The 22,911-nt window shown below is 40.7% G+C and overlaps 1 protein-coding gene and 1 long non-coding RNA gene across 5 annotated transcripts in view; one reads left to right on the forward strand and one right to left on the reverse strand.

Annotated features, from left to right (window-relative positions):
- Nucleotides 1-6,146: 6,146 nt before the first annotated feature.
- On the reverse strand, nucleotides 6,147-13,043 carry LOC111265320 (lipid droplet-associated hydrolase). Of its 3 annotated transcripts, none has more exons than XM_022841889.2 (5): nucleotides 12,128-13,043; nucleotides 9,751-9,898; nucleotides 9,039-9,183; nucleotides 8,291-8,604; nucleotides 6,147-7,145 (listed from the first exon to the last, which is right to left on the reverse strand). In XM_022841889.2, the coding sequence occupies exons 1-5, from the start codon at nucleotides 12,453-12,455 to the stop codon at nucleotides 6,725-6,727; spliced, it is 1,356 nt and encodes a 451-aa protein (XP_022697624.1). In that variant the 5' UTR covers nucleotides 12,456-13,043; the 3' UTR covers nucleotides 6,147-6,724. The 3 variants fall into 3 exon arrangements, with proteins under 3 accessions (XP_022697624.1, XP_022697627.1, XP_022697626.1); XM_022841892.2 differs by lacking the exon at nucleotides 12,128-13,043 and adding an exon at nucleotides 11,064-12,109 and having other exon boundaries at nucleotides 9,751-9,889; XM_022841891.2 differs by lacking the exon at nucleotides 12,128-13,043 and adding an exon at nucleotides 11,064-12,109.
- A 2,567-nt stretch (nucleotides 13,044-15,610) lies between these two features.
- LOC147752831 (uncharacterized) overlaps nucleotides 15,611-22,911 on the forward strand; it is a 37,512-nt gene continuing 30,211 nt past the window's right edge. Inside the window, exon 1 of one of the 2 annotated variants that reach the window (XR_015313009.1) lies at nucleotides 15,611-15,724. This is a non-coding gene — a long non-coding RNA (uncharacterized LOC147752831). Of the gene's footprint in view, nucleotides 15,725-21,632; nucleotides 21,711-22,911 lie in introns of those variants that run through there. The other variant, XR_015313008.1, reaches the window with a different exon arrangement.

Raw genomic sequence — 22,911 nt, forward strand, 5'->3', positions numbered from 1 at the left:
TGTTTTGCTGTGTCGTTGGGAGCTGTTGCTAGTGAGGAATTATATGAATTTCCATGCGTTAATTATAGGTGATCAAAACAACTTATCTAGGCTAGGAAGATTATTTCCGGTTTTCCAAAAATCTGGCCTCGCTTGTACCGCACTATTGCTATCGGATAGTCAGAACAGTAAACCGGTGCCTGCAACCCCAGATTGCTTCATTACTCTGAGCCTAGTTTCTGTATTCGCTCAGTCGGATCGAAAAAATCACATTTTGCACTTATAATAAGCGGCCAACTGAAGATTGAAGAATTGAAGGCAATAGAAGATTTTCGGCCGAAGATCCCAAAAATGATTAAAACGGGCAATATATACAAAAAATGCGGAAAGGCGCAAGAAGTCTCAAAGAGACTAATTACTTATTTGAACAATTCAATTGGCAATTGATATTAGCCTCCTCAAAATGTTCGTCAGTTTCTATATAAAAGATCCAGACACATCGAAAATGGTTTCCTGAACCATTTCAATGAATTTCAGAGCCTTTTAAATTGAAATTTTATTAAGGATCACTGGCTTTATTACAAAAACGCTACTGCGCAGCCGAAAAACAGGTAATGTGGGACAATCTGCAGCACTAAAAACGTATATGTTTCGACCCCTAGATTAGGGTATGAAGCCTTGGAACTGCTTTGGCATTACTTCAAGATGTCCATTCTTCCCCGCCAACATCCGTCACAGTGGCCTGCTACGACGGCCATGAATACCTTTGAGATTGCTGCTTAGCATAGCCATAGACCTAGTCTTATTTTGAGCCGTGCCGGTGTTTTCGGCATATATCACGTCTGCCGGTAGGTATCATCCATAATGAGCATTTCCCTATCCGCCACCTGGGTACGCATCCTTTAGGATTTCGGTAACCTCTGTCCTCTGCGCCGTTGAGGCACCCTGCCTTATTCGCCAGTCGGGGCTCTTCGTAAATCTTACGGTTAACCTCCTCGAAACCTTTTTTGGATTTCCCAAAATCTACATAAAAATTCGCAACGCCGTAGACTGCCAATCTTAGCAAGAAAAGAAATTTCTAACTTCGCAAGTTTGCCCCGAGTAAACATGTTAAACAATAGTTAATTTTTGCTAAAGTTTCGAAAACTACGCACTGATCTTCGCCCGGAGAGCAAATAGTCAATACTGAAATATATATACAATATATTATATATTCACATTAGTATAATTCTATGGCGGAGTGAGCACTGTAGCCTTTCTATACCATTGTAAAATAATTTATTTCAGGTTCGATTTATGTGAATAATAAAGCCAGGCCAACAAGTAAAGCAGGCGAGGCCGGATCCTTTCTTGTTTGCCGCCTGATCCTTTCCACAACTTGAATGTCCTTCGAAGAAGACTATTCGGCAAAGGCGTCACCACAAAGCTAGCGACTGACCTTAGCTCTGGCCAATTGCCTTTCTAGGGATGGCGAGTCTTTTGTAAAGAGACACGACACACTTCGGCCAATCTATCCCCTGGCTCTTAGAGCGGCAGCCAAATGCCTTCAATCGACAAAACGAAATGCAGTACAACCACCCACGAACGAAGACTACATTGCAAAATATTTTCCAGGTGGCTTCGGCGGTTGGCAAACATATGACGGCCCATGTTAGCATGTCATCGGGTCCATGAAAGTCTTCAGAGTTATAACGAGGTTGAGCATACCCCCTCGCCATCAGGCCAACTGTCTCCCTTTCCGCAGCAAGCAAGCTGGCTAGACACCTGTCTTGAGGGCCTACTTACTTTATAAATTGGGGTCTGCCTGGTAAATCGGTGCATTTGTATGTGGAAGCGATAGAACCCGTATCCAAAGCATTGTGCCTGTTTATGTTGAATTCAGCCACTGATCACTAAGGTAGGCCTTTCGAGCACAACTACCAAGGGACATGCTGGAGATGAACCCTGGCCGAGATATCTGAATAAAAATGTACGGAAACTATCGCTACAAAAATCAAGAGAGAAGGTAAGCAGGCGATAGCGATGGTGTTTTGAGAAAACGGGTCAGAGGGCTTTGGTAGACGTCGTGACGAGGTTACGCAGAGCGAAAGCAATTTGCAGAGTTAGGCCTGTTAATGAGTTTCGCTAGGTAGAAAAGCGATATTGCGCGGTTGATATCTTCGTGCCGGATGGTCTGAAATCGTTTACGCTAGATCTGTCTAAGCCTGTTGGAGCTGCGTTCCGTTAACAATGACAGTGTATGGGACATATATCAAATAGAATATATCATTCTATAGTACTGGTTACCTCTGTTAGAGCTAGGTGTGAAAATTGCTTGTAATGAGTATACTGCAAGGTTACTGGTGAAAAAGCATGCATGTAACTAGAAATGCTACGACTTGTAACGAGAAATCAATAGTAAGTAGCGCTTAAAAAAGTTATGTTTAGCGGAAACTTTTGTCGGCAATGCATCGAATGACATTGTTGCCTTTTTGGTCGCTAGCAGTTTTTTGCGTGACAACAGTTTTTTGTCGTAAACTGAAGTATAACCTAAAGCGGCTTATTTCTAGTACTGTAAATCGCTTGCAATCGAGTTTAATTATAATAACTGTTGTTTTCATTATTCTTTGTTTAAAGTCTAGAGAAAAAGATGGCAATGATGACGAAAATGTTATGTATCCTGTAAAACAGTTACTCAACTATTCACAGTTTTGGCGGCTATATAAGCCAAACATTTGAAGAGATCTGATGAGGTTTTACAGTTCACCTTCGACATACTTTGTTCGACGAGGTTACAGCTACTTGATAATCTGAAGTTAAAACTGCAGATGCTTAAATACTTCAGGATGTTTAAATTCATATTATAACAAATGCTGACACACGAAGCGATCGACGAGAAATCGGTTCATGATATTCAGAATTTCCGTAGGTGACGAAGCTAAGTATGTAGCACTCGGTTAAAGCTCGCTTAACGTTACGAAATTTAGTCCCTAAGGGCACATCCAAGCTAAAACTACAATACTGCGCCCATTCCAAGATACTGTCCCGAATGTAGAAAATACATCATATACAGCGGGGTTCAGAGGGGCAAATGCACCAACAATAGAACGTAGATGAAGAGCTACTCAAACCATATTTGTTCACCGAAGAGGAATTATTATAGGAGATCGCGCAGGCCGTAGAACAGATGCGGTCGGTGTCGTATATTGATCGCCCATCGAACAACGACAGATGTACACGATTTTCCTGCAAACAACGTTACAAGAAACCAGCGCAAGTTTCAAGGAAAGATTATTCTTATAATAGAGCGTAGGCTTAACACAAATTAGGACTGTACTAGGACGAAAGGCAGTTGGGACGGACGTCCACTAACATACCTGTGTTGCCGACTGTGGAGATGTTTTACTAGAATGACAAATATTTATGGAAAACAGCGTTGCACAAGGTATAGTAGACAATATGCGTCCCAAAGTATGTGTTGTTCTATTACGAATCGTTTGAGATAGGCGGATGCGTATCGCCCTAGCAACTGGATGAGCCTTATAATTGACACTCTCGTGACATCTTATAAGGCTCAGTGTTAAATATTACTATTAGCGTATGATATAACAACGTACTGAAATAGCCCTGGTCGAATTATGGTGAAGAAACACTTCTTCCACAACGCGTCACCGTGAATGTTGTAACAGGCCAAGCAGACTGGTCAGAAAGGCTAAGCCAAGGAAAGGCCAAGGACACTTTCAGGAAACGGACAGCATACGGACGGATGCACAGTGGCTGATTTGCTGTCTCAGCGTATGCTCACGGGGGTTAAGTCAAGATGTGAAGCTTGTAGAAGTGCGGTAGCCAAATTCAGCCAAATGGGGTAACTTTGAAGCAGAAGTTGTCGAAACCACAGAGCTGAACCGAGTCGTACAGGGACACGGCTTGATACAGCAGCATCGGCCTTTTGCTGCGGCATGATTTGCCGCTAGTGACAGCAGAGGTGATAGTAATGCCATCGACTTCCAGTAAACGGTTATTGGGTCGAGTGTATGAGGCGGCGCTGAAGCCGCGTATTGAACAGGGAATGTTCATCGCTGGCCTACCACGACTTGTAGTCATGGATACACCGAAAAGCAATCCGGAAATGATCCACGAATTGTACATTCTACTCTTCGTACATATTAAAGTTGAAAAAAAAGCGAACTCCCAGTGTATTTCGGTTCAAAGTTGGAAATGATTGATTATAATTGGCAACCGGTCATATCAATACTGACCAACAAGATTTGACAGGTCTATTTTTCTTAATAAATACCTATTTTTTTTTCTGAGAAAATGTGTGTTTAGGGGGATTATTGGTTATAGTTCTGTTACAATGATTTTTTTGTGTCTAAGTGTTTATGACAATCTGTTAAATGCTTTTCTGTTTCCAACGTACTGATTTATTTTCAATTTTAATTATATATATTTGAGAAACAAACGACGGCTTGGATAACAGCACTTTTATTTATTTTTTATTTAATCAGATATATTATTGCATTACCATATAATATACAGATATTAATGTATGGATATTAAAAGTAAAAGCGGGAAATAACAAGTTGTCATTCCGCAGCGTTACCCCTATATCGTTTTGTTGCTTCGTGCAATATCTTCTGCATCTGTTACCATGCTTGAAAAAATAGATTTTGGCAGCATCGGCACTGTATTGCTGATTCCAACTCAAATATACCTTGTGCAGCAGAAAACCTTGTGCAAAGGTTTTTATTGCTCCTCATGGTACGTTGTAAGTAGTGTTACTGATTTTAGAATACACCCTGCATTATGAGTGTACGCATCTGAGTGTATTTCAAGTCCCCGATGGAAAGCTCGATTCCAACGCGGCCATTGCTCACTTGGTCAAATCTAAATGAGAACGTATATTACGGCTTTGTACGACTTTCGCAACTGAAGTTAATTGTACTACGGTTTGGTTATTTCTAGGCAAAGCAACATATAAAAGTGAACATAAAATCATTCATATCACACACTGACTCAGATCATCTGAATCACTATTCCACACTTATTGCAGACCTCAGACGTTCACGACACAGCCTTCGTCTAAATACGCTTACTAATATTAAATACATACACGAAACGATGACACATAAACAGTTCTTGCAAGTAAGTATACATTTGTAGCTAATATATAACAATATAGTTGTAAGCCTCCTGTGATAAACTGAATTTAACTGAAAATCCTAAATGCAGTCAATGTGTGTAGATACAAATTCGTCTTTTCCTCCATAACTTACAATGTGTACTAGCATTATCTTGCTGACAGAGCAAAGGGCAACGCTGTTGACCTCGAACTACTTTTGTCATATAGTAAAGATGACATTTTAACAGAGATATCGTTAAAATCCACACAAGGTAATGATTAACTAAACTAGTATATGCTAGAGCTTACTGCTTCGAAGTTCTTCACAGCGATCATTCGAAAAGTTAGTAGAATCTTCAGAAAGTTATAGCTTTTTGCCGTAAGATGACAGCATAAATATTGTAATTTACTTTGCTAGACAAATACTAAGGTAAATTTTTTACGGGCATGTCGTTTACAGATTTAAAAAAAAAATCAAACATCCTCAATATTCAATTAATTTGCTAATACGAATACTTAAATGGCTTTACTATTGAAGCTCTCCCGGTTCTTTACAACTTTCACTTGTGATAACTTGACTTAAACGATACAATTGTGTTTCGATTAGAAGCCCCAAAAATGGGTATGTCATGTAAAAAAAAGAGCTGAATTTGAAACATGGAAGCTTTGCTGAGATCTCTATTAGCTAACACATACAGGCTCATTTAGCAGTCACGCTTCCTCAGAAGTGGATTCTTATTGAACCTTAATCTCGAGAGTAGTGTATGTTTTAGGGCGAAAAAGATGTAATTTTTTACTTGGCTAGGGAGCCCTAGCTGTACATGCCACTCCCATTGAGTTGTTGAGCTTGGGAAGAGGCAAATAAGAAGTGTCGAAAGCCCCGTTTTTGCCACCCGATACACCCACTTTTCGAACTCCTCAAAAAAATTTGACTCATTACAAAGAGTTATTTGCTTCGACCAAACAAAACTTGCGCAATAGATAGCCGGGCAGAAGGATGAAGCTCTCCAGCGGTGTACGCCGCTACCTAATCATTGTTATACGATAAATTAGAAAAACAAGGAAATAAATAAAAATCGGCAGAACTTTATTAATAATACTCTATTAAGTTACTTACGTCCACTAAATTGAGCGTGGAAGGAATTATCAACAACGAAATACTAAATAAACTAGTCGTGAGCCATGTATGCGCCGTTTTTCAGTAACTGCTATTAGGGAGTTCCTAACATTCGCATTCCCATAACTGCCTAGGCGATTTAGTAAACTAAACATTCAAAGACAGCAATTCTTTAACGATTTTTAGTAATAATTACGTTTTGCGTCAACTAGTTTGTCAATTACGTGGCAGATTAAGTTCCAAAAAGGTGCTTAAGAGATTGCGTGTATCAGTCCACTATTAATAGAGGTTTAAGGAGTTAAATACGTAATTGTTCTTTGCAACGTATATCTATATATATGAGAGCCACCTATGTAATTGCGTTGATTCTGGGTTCTGTATTTCTAGCTTCCTTCGAACTAAGCATTGATTTAGGCATTGATTAAACAAATTAGAAGACGCTTTATTATGTTCAGCAAAATGCCCAACATTAAATTTTTTTTTTGCTATAACCGCTTATCGTATTCGTGCTGCGTGCTCTAGCTGTGCTACAGTGTTCTATTAGTGTTTTCCAAATAACCTAAACTCTCAACTGGGCTAGAGGAGCTACTATCCGGCTGCAAGGTCGAACTGCTCAGTCCAGTGATGTCGATTGTTGTGGCTGATCGTTGGACCATTGGGTAAGTTGTCTTCGTTGTAGTGACCGGCAGGGAGCTAGAAGGCTCGCGTAGGAGCTGGCTAACAGCAGTTAGATGTCCGTGCTTCGACGGAAGGATGTTCTGTTTGAGCATCCATCCCTTGACAATGTGGCCCATCTCGCGGCCCGCGTCCACGACAAAAGCGTGCCGAAACCCCTCAAGGCAGAAGCGTACATCGGAACGGGGAAACATTCGTCTCAACTGCATGGGAAACTCCCGAGGCGCCCAGTGGTCGTTAAGTCCATAATAAAACGTCAATTTGTCGAGATTTCTAAAAAGTGACCAGAAATAAAGGTTCAAGCTTGCGCTAGTTATTGATTTTAACCACTAACCCACACAGGATGTATTACGCCCCACTTATTCATGGTTATACTTCGTCGGTAAACTGTTCTATTAATCTCTTTTTCCCTCTCGTTCGACGTCAATTATCAGACTCGAAACATACAAGTAATGTATATGTTTTAACAACATTCGTGCAGTTGGTGAAGAAAGCAGGTCGGCTTTATAAATCCATAATTGTGAGTACTGCTGAATTAATTGTGCCGAATTGAACGGTGTTCTCTATTAGCGGTGAACTATTAGCAAGGAAATGATAACAGAAAAAAAACCAAAGCTATATCAATGCTGGCAAATACATTAATGGTACTCTTTTTTAGGTATTATTCATAAGTGATCAGGCGGTCTTATGCAGTCGACAGCGCAACTCGGAGCTGAATTTACATATTTTCAAAATGGCGTCCAATAGTAACCTTGGGTAGCAGTAAAATGTCTTCTTAATTCCTCTTGTAGCTGCGACGTTGTTCAGTAGAAAAGCTCTGTGTTAGTTTTCCTAAAAACCGGCTAGCATTAATAACATATAAAGGCTGTCTTAATGAACGGCAATGGAAATCTGCGGTAGATATTTGACAGTTTACCGCTGAGGTATGGGCTGGGAACAACATTTTGATATAAAATGTTACTATAAGGTGTATGCACATACTCTGAAATTACAGCTCAAAAACGAGGCTATGACGAGCCCGTTCTCTGTTGAAGATCTATCTTAAAGCTGGATTAAACATTGAAAGTGAGCCGACAGTCGAAAGGACGAATCACTCATAATATGGGTAATTAAATTACTCCATTATGAGTTGTGGCAGGTGCTAAGTCGAAGCGCGCAGACCACTGACCAAGACGTAAGGGAAAAGTCAAAACTTGTTTTTCTATTTGTTTTTAGCAGCCGACCCTTAAAATGAGCTGAAAGACAATACGTGACTTGCTTCACGACGTTTCATCACATCCAGTAGTTTACCAATATTTCTTTAGGGTATAACATAAATATGTGCTGCGTGTTTTACGGCAGGTGCTGCTAGTAAGTCTCGTGCGGTTTCGAATCTACATTACCTCATCGCCAGCTTAGAAGACTGATGCGAAGCTTACCTTGCTATCGCGTCGTCATCGCGTCTGCGAACCTTCTTGAAAATGTCCTGAGTCGTGTCGATAATGGCACGCATAACCGAGGGCGACGTGAGTGAAAGGATGTTTTGTACGAACGTTTCTTTTCCGGCGCCATAATGCATACGGACAGCGAGCTGGAAGACTCTTTTGAGGAGCATAGCAGGCACCATGTGGACAGAATAGACGAGTGCCATAAATGGCTGACGCAGATACGTCGCCAGAGCTTCAAGCATAGGGGCATTTATTCCTCTTGCAAGGCGCTCGATAGCGGGGAACAGAAGGTACGTGTGCACAATCTGCGAATGATCGTTACATATACGAATAGATGTCATATTTAATTAAGCGTCGTTAGTAGACCTGCAGGGTAGTGGATCCTATATCGCGGACTGGCAAGATGAGAGATCTTTCTAAACGGAGTGCTTCTACAAAGGTAATTCCAAGTTTTAGCAGAAAAAAATAAACAGTAACAGACAGACAGTTAACAGAGTAATATCTAGGCAAATATCAAATTAAACCTTTCGCAAGCTTTATAGCTGAAGGAGATCATAAGTGATTGCTGATTTGAGCGCAACAAATCATCCCACAAAACAAGTACCGTAACATGTTGAAGCACCTATATAGTAAATATAAACATCCTCTAGAGTTCGAAGATAAGTAATCTTCATAAAGGTAATATTAAAGTGCGTGTAAAAGACCACCAGATTTGTCTTTGTGATTGTATAATACCTACGTTGTGATCCTTAAGTTTATCAGTGATTTGCAGCGCCATATAGCTGCCGATTGAATGACCAATTAAGACCAGGGGAGTTTCTTTTGGTATAAATTTTTCGAGGAAACGCATTTTATGTTCCACTTCGCCTTCTGTCGAAAACCACCTGTCAATTGGGGAAATTTATCGGTCCGTATTAACTAATCAGTTTATCAGTATACGATTTACGTGTGGCCTAATTTTAGAAAGACCTTTTGTTCAAAACCACAGGATAGATCACAGCTTTAATTGTCGTAAGGTACACAAAAATTCAGCACTACTTGTATAAAAAAAGTAAACTTTTAGCTTCTCACAGCCTGTATAAAAAAAGATCTATAGAACGTTAACGCTATATATCGTACATTTAACAAGTGCATTGTGCAATGATGTATGAGTATAAAAAATAATAACAATAATATCTATATTTGCTACTTGATTATCACTGTTACGTGTTTCCTTAATTAGATCGATGATTCAAAGGAGTCCAGATTCAAAGAGCTTATCCTTATAACTTGGAACTTTGCCTATTTAAACTTATGGTGTTCGATCAAAATATATAAATGAAGGGTGTGAACTTGATACATTGGCCTAAAATATAAAAATTTTACGATCTCATCTGCCCACTTCATACTGTATTTTATTTTTAGCTAAAACCGGTTAAACTAATTTCGGATAAATTGGTATATTTCCTTACCTTTTAATACTTTTATATGGCTTTTGCATGTGCTTCGGCAGCACAACGTGTCCAGCATGCGATACGCCCCACACCTCGATGTTTTCTTCGTTGCCCGCGTAAATTTCTTTCATAAAATCTGCATAGAAGCCTATTGGGCCTGGGTTACCTTCAAAAACATTTTCCTACTATTAGGCCATTTAGCTATTAAGTTATTTCATGTGATAAAATGTACACTAACAATACGTCGTAACATCTTTGCCGATGAGAGTGTCTGCTTTAAAACGTGACATATATGACTAAGCCGATCCTTCTAAAATCTACCTATAAGAGAGTCAACGACGTTACATGCGACGAGACATATGCAGTCTCGATTATTCACTAATTGATGGTAAAGTTCGAAATCCTTGATGCTTCAGTGACACTGCGCTGAAAACGGGTAATTATGTTTAGGTCCGAAACCAAGCGTAGACACTTTTCGTTTTTCGCTAAAAGGACATGCCTGAAACCCTAAACACTTATAAAAACCTTTGGAAGCTAGATATATAGTCAATTGCATCAAATTATATATAAACTATATTTTAACAAAGCAGAAAATAGTAATTTAGTTCCTAGTGATGTTGATATATTCTTAATGGAAGTAGTAGTAGAAGACAAACGTGCAAGGCTTAATGAATGCCCTACTTTGCCGCAGAATCCCGTAATTATATAATAGATACACCACAAAGCTTATCTTGTACAGCCAATTAAAAACCTTAAATAAGAAAGATTCAGCCTTGCGTTCGTATGTAATGCATAAAAATGTTCCGAGTTTTCTATCCGGTGCTACTGCCGCTATGAATTGCTTTACACGGTCCAGTTTCAGTTTGAAACGTTGTGTCTACCTGCCTAGATGCAAACACGTTACCATGAAGATTAGCCTTTCCTATAAACAAATAGACGCTTAATTAGGAGTTCAAAAGTCGACAGCGAACAAAAAAAGTTACCTGAAATCCTCCTTACAAATTATATATATCTTGTATTTTCCTTAGAGTTACATTTTGTAACAGTGAAACTATGATAACGTGAATAGAACAATAATGGAATCGTTTTTAGGATACGTTCATTTATTCCTTATTATTTATGGACATATATAGCATTTGATATTATATTGAAACACGCCTAATTGTTGAGTTGCCACTTCGATTATCGCTGGAGGATTAATATATAAATTAGGAAAATCTATTTATATCCACAGACTTACGTGCTGCATTTTGGACCTGCTAATGGCTTTAACACTATAATTAATAATACTGCTATTATATAACGAATGAAAGCTTCGATGGTACGCTTACACTATTGTTCGTCGGCTTGAGCACAGATGAAGGCCATTATCTGAATCGTCCGTAATTATAGCAAAGAGCTGGTAGGTATTTTCGGAACCGATATACACATGAGTGATGATGTAACGTTATGGTGGCGCCAGAATTTGAAAAATGTTTTTGCTGTCTATGGGGTCCGAGTACACCTCTCAAAATCTTGCTGTGGTGTTTCCAATTTTGCTAGATGATTTTTGATCTCTTTATGAGGAGTCTAACATAGAACTTTTACATGCTATACTTGCTTGGCCGCTGTCTGTAACGTATTCATTACAATTCAGTAAGATAGCATACATAGGTTGGTTGATGCAAATTCATCTGTACCTTTTTTTTTGATCTAATGAGTGAACTTTATCAGACGACATTTTTTGTTTGTGATATATCCGGTATATGCGAGTGGGTTCCTTTCTTCATTTTCAAAAGTATCATCCTGAGTGCTCAGCTCCTTTTCTATCTGTGCTTACAGCACGGCAGTTAGAACAGATTTGTTGTTGGAATCAAGTGAATTGCGAAATAGCGGCACGATATTAAAGTACTTCGATGATTTCAACCGATAACAACAATAGGTTACAAAAGCTGATACGGTCTGTCAGTTAATTATTTGCCCATTCGAGTGATGGAGTGAACGGATACCATTCAGATAAAACGCAATGAGATAGATATAGAACTCCATCAACATGAGTGCCAATCTATTCTTGGCTATACAAGCCATTTTAGCGATATGTAGGAGCAAAACATATGCAATGAATTAATATGAAAGATCTATTACTTCTATGAAATAAATATGTCGATGATATCAATCTCTTAATGCCAAAAACAACTCGGTGTCAGCATTATTTGCCAAAGCGCACCCTCAACATAACGTATTTCCGTACACTATTTACATTTAATGCATAGAATAACACAAGAGATAACCTCTTCTTAGACGCACGTAACCATTTGCCATTAACTGAGTTACTCAGCGTGACCAAGACGCAATACATTGTCGCCGGACGGCGTGGTTGGAAAATACTCTTTTAGGCCCATTGACGTACACTCACCTGGTACTACGAACAGTATCATCTTAGTTCGTTTGGGCAGGTCCTGCCGTGCGTCTGCAGCTAGCTCAGAAACATTTTGCCTATCAGACGCGTACCGTAAAAGTTGTGTGGGACAATCATCGACCATTAGGTACGAGAAGGGTTCCTTTACCCCCCAGGCACCCTCAGCTAAAAGGCAAATCCAGAACAGTAATCCGAACAAGGAGATCGGCGGAAACGAGATTGGGGCTCGCAGTATGCACGGAAGCACGGCGAGAAATAAGCGAAAAACGAGAGTCGTGGGTTGGCGGCGATATTCTGCGTGCTGAACAGCACGTGCAAGCAGCATTCTTACGCTTTGCTGACTTCGGTGCTGGGTCGAGCTGGTGGCCAGAAGAGATGGCCATCCCGCCTCACGGTCACAGCCAGAGCGAAACAAACGGCGAATTTTTGTAGCCGTAGTTGTTGTGTTCGTATGCGATTTCTACGACGTCGTCTTCACTGGCGTCGTTATAAGGAAAGCTCCTCCGCGAAGCGTTTGGTCTAGCGTTGATTCGTAGTCGAAGCGTTTGGTGGAAAAGAAGTACAGTGAAAGAGATACGGTTGCATCTCACTATCACACGCGTGTGTTGTAGAATGACGCCACTTGGACGAACCTGCCTGTTGGTCTGCCTATCTTTCGGCAAGTTGTTGTGTGCTCGGCGCGTTAGATTCGCTTTCCTTTGGCTTCGTCGTTTTTCTCGACATGTTCATCGGCCGTGGCCGAAACCAAAAGAACTGGTAGTATTAGCATGATCAGCGCAATACATGCGCACGTATTTACGCGGCCACTAGGACAGCGTCATCGCATTGCTCTATTTCTTCGGAGCCTGCCGCGTATTTTGCTGTACCAGCTATTGCACAGCTGGTTTCGGAGAGGGCGTCGCTCGGCGATAGTTTCCCTGTGGTCATCACTAACGGAATAAAAAGTCTTGCAGAAAAACCTCTTAGCAAAAGTCACAACAACAAGACCAACAACAACAACGACACCAAAAAATGCGCGCTCTTTAATGTAGTACTACCACTACTAGTGACAGTTAATCAGTTTAGCGTGAAAGCGTATTGGCGACAGTCAACCGCTTTAGAGAAGGTGGCCTTCTCTGAAAAGAACCCGCTATACACACATGCACATGTGCACACAGGGACACGCCGATACACGTAACAGTGTCTCTACTGAACCGCTACTACAGCTACTGCTACTACAACGGCGATGATGGTCTACTGAGCGTATGCTTGTGGCTTGACGCTCAGCCAAATGCTGCCTGTCGCACAAAGTCTTCGGATCAGGCCATCTGGAAGAATGCCAAGAATGTTCCAGGGAATGGTATCTATCTTCCTTCTGCAGGTTTACCTTCTGCTCGATGCTGCATTTGTTGCTACAACTGTGAGTGATGTCGTCGTCGTCACCGTCGATGCTGGTTTCAGCAACTCCAATGGCTCGAACAGCCGGAACGGCAGCGGCAAGGGCGGTAGGGGCACGTGTCTCATCGAACAGAGCCAGCCAAGGCCCAGCAAAATTAGTGCGCTTCCTCCCTCCTCCCCTCCCCCTCCTCCGTCCTTCCTCCGCCCTTGTCTGTGCATCTAACAGCAATAGCTCGACATCTTCTCTTGTAAACTGTCGTTGAACAGACGTGGTAACCGGCAACCGCACAGAGCCTGATTCTTGCTTCATTTTATCCTTTGAGGATCGACTTGTTTAGACTTCGCTTTTACTATTTTGGATTTTTCCTCTCTTTCTTTCGTATTTTAGATAAATAGCTACTCGTTTTTACTGGACGATAGAGTAGTAATAATAACAACACAAAAAAAATCGCTCTGCACCGTTGTTGCCTGTTTTGTCGTTTGTCAGTTCGTCGCTTGTCGACTTTTTACATTATTTGTTTCTCAGACACACACATGTATGAGGCATTTTTGCTGATTCTTAATATGGCTATCTAACAGCGAGGCTCATTCAGATGATTTGTTACAGCGTTTTGAGCGCTGGAACTATACGTTAGTCTATGGCTATGTATTTGTTTTATTATTTGTATGATTTTCTTGTTTAAGTGCGCTTCAGAACACCAACTGAAAAAAAACGTGTCAGTTTCATATGAGCGTGAGAGAAGTTTTAGTATATCCAGCCAAGTTGTTCCTGCTAATTTGTAATTTTTTGCTTCTAATGTATTTGTGTTTCTCTTTTGTGTAATAGTAACTTTCGAATAGCAGTTTGTCCTCGTTTGGCTACTGTGCTTATGATGTATCTTCTTCTGTCAGTTGTGCTCTCCTTTGTGTCTCGCAAATAAAAAGACTTCATTATGACGTACGGTCGAATATTAGAAGCAAATCAGAGGCGAGGATCAATCATTAAATTCGCCCTTTTTATATTCCTCGTCATCGTTCGCTTCTCTGATCAACAACGATTCCTCATGTTGCTGCTCATTTCCCGATCCTTTTTTTACCATTATCGCCATCTTCGCTCGACAACTGCCACCGCCATTACTGTCGACGCAAGCGGCCCAAATCACCGGAATCGGACGGGATTATTGGGTATCGCAGGTTTGGGGCGGAAGATTCAGATTCTACCAGAACGTTCGCTTTCCAATTTTGCCATTTGTTCGCCATTGATGTCAAACGATCAAAAGAGGACCACATCAGCTTTTGTTGGCAAGACAAGCAGTCAACCGTAGCATTTTCCCTACCCGTAATACGTTTACGATACGGAAGACACTTTGGTTCGTGTTTTTTCTCGTACTGAAGTCAATGCAATGACGATGGATTTGGACAACAGCACTTGTGGAACAAACAAAATAGTCGACAATAGCCATTCAGCCCTCTCGGTTTGATGATTATCAGGAAATAGCAGAGTGCGGCAAATCAGCTGTGGTCTGTGAAACAGAGGAGGTCGAGGCAAATATTAGCTAAAATGCTGAACGGTCGCTTGTCGTTCACACGATGGCCAATAAACGGCCTTATCGAACTTCGCGCTTTTTACTTACCGAGCTCAAGTTTTGCACTCGACTGCGATGCTCGTTCAGGTCACTAAGTTCGGCAATATCTTAGACAATAGCTGTTTACTTGATCCATCACAAAATCATCTCTCTGAATTTACTGTCAATCACTATTTTTATCTATGGAAAAAACATAAACTGACCGATTTCTGACTGACGTTAACGTTTTAAACGTGACGTTATAAACGATTTTGTTACATGCTTCGTAGATAGATTTTTGCAAGATTTGAGGTTCAGCAGAAATGCTGCATATATGTATATACAGGAATTATGAAAGCTAGCGGCCCTATTACGAGTTCCAGTGTGGCAATACCTTTGAATCATTATGTGCTAGAATGAACGTATGTATCATTTTTCTACTAGCTTTTTGTCTTGTTAGTTCGTTTACAAACGATCATTCGCCTTGTAAGCACACAATGCGCTATTTCGTTGCTGCTGTCCAATAGAATGAACCAATTGTGCCATTGCAGTAGTTCATGGTGTTCGGTCAAGACGTCAACAATCGCCGCCAGTAACTTCATCTCCTTTATGATGCTTCTGCGTTGGAAGGCAGACGAATTGCGGCTACCGTTGCTTGTGACGCCCGTATAAGGTAAGAAAAGCTGAGAATGGGTTTTATATCCCTAGGGGACTCTCGCAGTGAAACTTTGGCCTTTTCGTCGACATATTATTACTATTATCCCGTTATTATAAGTTACAGTTATTAATTTTGCTTTTCCCATTGTCATTGGGACGTTCGTTCGTCGAAGGTCATGACAGCGAACCGTGACGACACTGATACATGCAGGAGTGCACAGTAAGATGTTGATAAACAATACTGTAGAATAATGGAGAGATAGCCAATAACAGATTACCGGAGAAAATCCGTTCGTAACGCTGACTGCAAGGCAAGGCAAGACTGGGGCTCGATTTCTAATTTTCGTGCTAAATTGTTGCAACATCAAACCATTCTACATAGCGGATTCTATTAAACGCATCAGCGTGCTTTTCTTTGTTGGCTCGAGTTGTGTTCGGCCGCCTTTGTTTGGGCTTCTTTAATATTTTGAACGCAGACAATACGCCTCTACATCTGAATATTATGTATCTAGTTTATTCTTCTAGTAGACTACTACGCGACGTTATTACCTAGCGGTGTAAGGCATCAACTGAACAAAGCAGCAGGTCATGTATGATAATATACCCTCTGAAATGAATAGGTCGTCTGATATTAGGCGATAAAATGAAGGCTAATATTGCTGGCAATATAGCACAGAAGGCTGTCTGGCCTCTTCTGTGGCCTAACTGATCGGTCACTTAAGAAGCATATAAACTTGAACCGCTCGATGACAAGCCAGGTTTCATCGCAAAGCTCTAGCTTTTCATTGGTAACCACAAACCCATACTTTCGCCCCCGAACGCAGCTCACAAGAACCGAGGCAAACTTGTACTGATCTTCGAACGAGGGCTAAACTGTAGTTCATTTTGCCGATGACCGCATAAAGCTTGCACTCTTTACTGGGAGATTATGTCATCCCATATGTTGATTTGTACGTATTATTCGAAACTCGCTGATAAACAAAGATGCACCCAGTGATGTGATTACTATTTACAGTGCTTTAGCATCGGGATTAGCACTAGAAGTTTTGGAAATTTAACACAATGAATTCGACTCTCCGCCAAAACGTCGGGAAAAGCTGGTGTTTTTGACACAATAGTCGGTCTTCTAAAATTTCAGTGTCCCAAACGGGAAGTCTCAACTGGTTTGATGCGAGAGCGAGAATTGTTCGCCCCAGGCTTCATATTAAAATGGATGGCTGTGAGCGCGAGTGCCAGTGTGCGATCGCGCAAGCATGAACACTTAGACTTCAAGCTACGAAGTTGCTCCACTCCACCCTTTAAGAGGGCCTACTCGAGTGAGGGATACGTATGCATCGAGTTGATTTTTAGTTGTCGGTGGAGGGTTAGCCAGAAAGCTACCAGCATATGCGTAGCGGGCCAGAGAGCGCGTCATTTCTTTGTCCGTTTGCATGCTATCGTGCACCTCGTGAAACCCTATACAATACAAGCCCTCAGGGGCATCGTGTGCAACTGTTGCATAGCTATATGGCCACTAGATGTGAATGCGTCATGAGCTCGATAGGGATATACACACATACGGTTCTCACTGCTCTTCCTATATGTTTCTGTCAATTTTGTGCTGTCGCTCTCTTCCTTCGCGAAAGGTCGTGATTAACCTGCGACCAATTCTTTGTTGTGTACGCATTGGGGATTCGTCTAAGGATATTTTCCATAGTAACAGCGTTTTCAGCCCTCAGGCATCGCGACAATGAACTGTGGCACAGCGAAGAGTAGACAGAGTTAGCAAAGAAAGCTTTTTACTTCTTTGTGCAATCAGCGGTTGCTCATTGTCACTGGGTCTTTGCGACATTCAAAGTCTGAACTATTGTATTTTGTTGTTATCATCATCGTCGTCGTCGTCGTTGTTGTTGTCGCAGTTCTAGTTAAGTAGCTTGGGGCAACGTGGCATGAAGAAGACGGGGGCAAACAGTGCGAACGCTTACTGCCTATTAGGGACTAAGAAAGGGTGCAGAGATTAAGCGCGCGTTCTACCATGCGTATCAAATATATGCGCACATAAATTTCTCTCGAGCTACGATGAGCAAAATCATGCGCCAACATAAAAGGAAAGCGGAGCTGTACGCTTTTAGTACCAATGCAATTTGCTCTGTTCGTCATTTTGGCACGCCTCATAGCTAGGAGCGCTATGCCGCATCGCAGGATGCTTCCTTTTAGGTTGCGAGAGGACCAAATGATCCTATCTCGTCGCGTATATCTGTACTTCTTGTTATTGTTCGCTATGAAATCCCTATCCTAAAGCAGGATTTACTAGCTACGCTATTAATTGAATTAACGACGGTGGATGAAATTCTACTAAGCACCTATTTGTATAGTATCGCAATTACCAAAGTAGTAATTCTATTATTGATTGCCAATTATTTGTGTCTTGTAGGTGTTGTGTTTTTTTTCGAACAGTGAAGCCGTATTCGCAGTGTCAGTCGAGGTTTGTATTTGACGTAGTGAAGTGCGTTAAGTTGCGGGCCAACGTGACTAACTTATAAAAAGCCTACGGACAGCGAGCGAGATGCGCGCATTGAAACTTCAACAAATCGCTATGAACTCATAGCCTCCGATACACGTTTGTACCTATTTAGTCAAAACAAAAAGGTCCATCTAATCGTCGGACATCGAAAGCATTTATCGGGATCTAAAGCAGTGATCACGATAGTCACTAACAAGGCAGGTGTCAAGAAAAAGAACACAATAATTCTGCATTGCTTCAGAGAGGACTTTTAATCAATTGACCGTTTGCCGTATATGTGAGAAATAACATAGCTAAGGTTAGTAAGGAGAGTAAATCCATTGGATTCATCAATATATACATGAGTTGTATATATTGTAATGTGTACAGGAGTTACTCAGTCACACACCGTTTTACAAATGACTTGTCAATAGCGTATAAATAATTATACGCTCAGCGAGGAACGATATGCGGAGTTAATGGAAAAATATATGATACATTTCGTCACCAATAGCTATATGTGACAAAAAAGCAGTACATATAATGAACGCCCATATGGTCTGAAGATTGCTAAGAACGGTATCCCACATGGGTATACTTCATACGTGCAGAAGCTTAATCCGTCCAGCTCAATGAAGGTTGTGCGTCTGTCCAATGACGCATTGGCCCGTTCAGGCTTATTAATAAATAAGGGCCGTGGAAATTTGCATGCAAATGAGCCTTAATTAGTTGAGCATTTCTCCAAATACTAGGGAAAGTGTAGGATACGTGCCACGATTGATGAAATGAACTGGGGCCACATGGAACTGTTGAAGATGTACCGAATTTACGTAATTGATTAATATCTAAGAAAACAGATTTGGACGATGGTAAATTTCACTTGAATATGCACTACAGTATTTTCTGCAAAAAAATATCCTCTTTATTTTTTTTTTAAATAACTGTTTCGTTATGAAAATATTGTTTCCTGTCTAAGATGAAACTCAGCTATATTAGAATTACTTGAGAAACACCTTCAAATTTTATGCAAAATGCAAAAGGAAGGAAGACTAAAATGTCAGTACAGTATCAGATACCGAGTGTGAGCAAACAGAGCTGGGCAGCGAGGTCGTTCTAGCGCTCTATCAGTCATTAAGTTAAACTGGACCCCTGCGAAGCCCCGCTAACGCTCAGTGACCGTCAATGCGTAAGGGAATCTTCTCGAATTTTTCTTCTATCCGAGCTAATAGCTTGGGGTTTACAAACAATAGGATTTTTCATTCCAGCTGAAATCCCCATTTTTTTCAGTCACAATAAAGTTCTGTTAAGACTATTTTCAAGTCATTTACATTATCTGAACATCGAACTTTGTAGAAACAGCCGCTGATACGCATTTCGTACTAGTCAAGTCTATTCTTCGCAGAGCTTCGATCATGGGCGGGCTACCTGTTTTGTGACGGATATCCTGCCTTCAGTAGCTCACCTTCACACCTGCACAGCCTCTTCTGGTCCGAAAAAAAAGTTCGCGTATATAAGACGCGATGTAGGAGACCTTTCGTTATGACTAGCCGACATCGAGCCTTTCGGATGTGCTCAGATACTACACTACGATACGAGCCTCTGGATTTTCAATGCGCGCTACTTATATTGACGCATGTTCGTCCTGAAGATCAGAGGTGGCCGATAGAACAATAGCGGTACATGATTTCAGTAATGTAAAAGCATGTTTTCCAGCATTTGCCATCAATATATAACCTTGTTACTGTCACAAGCAAGTGAAATAATTTAATGTAATCGTATCATATACTATTTGCCGAACGAACTTTGTCAATAAAAGTAATAAATATATCACTATGGAACATTATTAGTGGTGGAAGCCGACTAAACAGGGCACCATTAAAGATTAAAAGATCTACGATCGTCTGCTGCGATAAACCGTTATTTATTTATTTATTTATTTATTTTAATAAATTTTAATCGGAAGGGACATTTTTTGAAAGTTTTTTATTTTAGTTAATCGTGACTTAAGTGTACGCTGGTGTTCGAAAAGTTAAGTTGTAGTTCTCAATGCTTTGCCTTTACTGATTCGAATAAGACGAGCTTACATGTTGACGGCGAACAATCACTCGTCTATTTGGTTACCATACTATTAAATCGTTCAATTTCAGTTTCAGCTTTCAAAGCTGTCAGCTCCGGAGTCAAAAATCACTTAATTACACGCATCTGAAACAAGAAAGACAATAGCTTTAGATATATCCTATACCTTTAATGCCAAAGGCCCCCTATGTTGTGGACGGAACGTGCCTCCATTCTAGCTTTGTAAGCAAAAATACCGATTCAGGCAATTAATACTATGTGTTGCGAACGATCCACAGAGGCCGCTTGCCTATTTTCCAGTGATTGATAGAGGATTACCTCAAAGAAACGCGTTTTCTTCGGCGACTCATTACTCCCACGACACCTACCCGATGGAAAGAAATGTATGTCGCTGTATCAGAGTTTTACACAACGGGCCAATTTATGGTCGCATGCGGTTGCTGGGGTTCGTTCACTCATATCGATCATGCTGTGAATTGTAAACATGTGAGAAGTTTCATTGGACTCGTTTGGAAAAAGGATCACAGCTAACTTTCAACACAAATAGGTCTGCATGTGTTTGTGTCTCGTGAACTGTTCGCTCTTTTCTTCGACAGATCCTAGTAAATGCTAGTGATGATTCCAAATCAACTCTCAGCTATTTTCCGGTGCGGACAAGTCTTTAGATCGGTCTCCGACATTTTTTCGTTTTTTCCGCGTTGTTTAAAGAACTGCCAGGAAAGTATGCTTCCCTAGCAGGGTATATTGTCTGCGGTTCCTCTAATAAACTCTTGCTGTGCGACTGTTTCGTAATGATATCAACAGTTACTCCTCCGTTAATTTTTCGTCATAAACTGTCAATAGGGGGTTTTAACGGTACAACATCTAAGTGGTTCGTGGTGGTCGAAATTGTGTATTAGGCGTCCTTGCTAGTAAACACGTGTAGAGATTACAGATCATAACGATGGAATGTTTTCTAAGGCAGAATAAGAATTGAACATTCAATCCAACCTAGATATGTTTATCATTTTTTTTTTTGCCACTTAGTGAATCTGGTTTATCGGGCCATCGATTTTCTTCGGAGGCCGCAGTAATCCTTTGATCCTTTGAGCGTATCCTTTGATGAAGGAAAATTTTTCGGCAGAACAGATTCTCTAGACGCTGCTACGGATGCAACTTATTGAATTTAGTCGCGATAGTTGAAAGGTTTGACTGTGTAAGCAAGCGCACTGTGGAATATAGCCAAATTATAATTACTTAAATGCGACATTTTTTTATGTTCTAAAAGTGGCCAATTTTTTATGGTTCGTGGTAAATTTTCTCAGTCAATTCTATCTCTTCGTTTGTAATAATAAAGGTATTAATGGATTTGTTTGTTCGAGATACATATGTTTTGTCGAAGCACGAGCTGCTGTCGTTCCGATGTCGAACGAACTCAAGCTAAATCATTATATTCTTGTCAAAAGTGGGTCTCACATTTGTACGGTGACGCTACGTGTCTAGCAAAATCAGTGTTGCGGATCTCCGGCATGGTAGTTCCTGCCGAAAATCGAGTATCTTTTTTACAGCGAAGTAACACGAGGTTTCAAATAGTTGCGGGGGTGTTCGAATCATGTATCCCCTCATAATACAGTAAGCCAAACCAGTCGACAAACGCTCCGTTGCAAAGGTTGATCGATTCAGGTCACAGATTTGAATGCACACAAATACACGATGATTGAGGTTAAACGAGTTCAAGATGTAATTTATGGACATCTCGGCGTTTATGAACTCCTCGCGAATAGTAAGCAAAACGATGCGTTCCTCTCAGATGCGCCTGATCATGTGCTCATTGTAACCTTTATCTAGTAACCCAAATACGAAGGTTAGTTTCGTTGTGAATATATACAATCAGTAAATCGACGTAGAAATGTGTTTCGAGTATACGCGTACCATATATTTAGACATGGGCTTCCTAAAAAATGATGAATCATAAACAAATTGTATCGTTCATACAAATGCCACTATCGGAGTGCGCTTTTTATTATTGTTTTCACAGTGCTGTTCGGGCTAAAGGGTCGATTTTTTTTTACCAAGTAATTATTGCAGTTCATGATATAATAGTCCTTGTATGCCTGTTGTCTAAAGTCCGTTCCCTATGAAACCGGCAAGAGTCCAAAGAATCCCATAGATTTGAACAGGGTGAATGTTTTTAAAATTCCGAATGTCTATGCAGCAGACTTACAAGGATGATGTTCCTGTTGAATGATCGCGAGGTCAATACGGTATAACGACGTGGGATTTTTTTCTAAAACCGTCATTAAAAGTGGGTTATTCGATACTCTTATCAGTCAGTTATGCAAGTGACGTAGGTTTCTTCTACTGCTCTGGCATTTTTCTCTTGGTCTTATTTGCCCACTGGAAATTGTAGGTCCGTCGCTTTCAATCCAGAACTAAACAACACATAGTTTATTATAGAATGAACCAAATAGAACATGTAGCAATCGGATACGTTATAAAGGGAAAGGCATTTGCCGGATTAATCTAAGTTAATGAGGTTCGGGTCAACACGAGTATCCATCTACAATGTACGAGCATTTTCTTCAAACCGGACAAAGAAATGTATTGTAGCTGATTTAGGCAATATGAGTACCTCAATCCGTATATCTAGCCAAGAAAGTCCATTT

Source organism: Varroa jacobsoni, unplaced genomic scaffold (genome assembly GCF_002532875.2).
Source record: "Varroa jacobsoni isolate VJ856 unplaced genomic scaffold, vjacob_1.0 scaffold_955, whole genome shotgun sequence".
Lineage (NCBI taxonomy): Eukaryota > Metazoa > Arthropoda > Arachnida > Mesostigmata > Varroidae > Varroa > Varroa jacobsoni.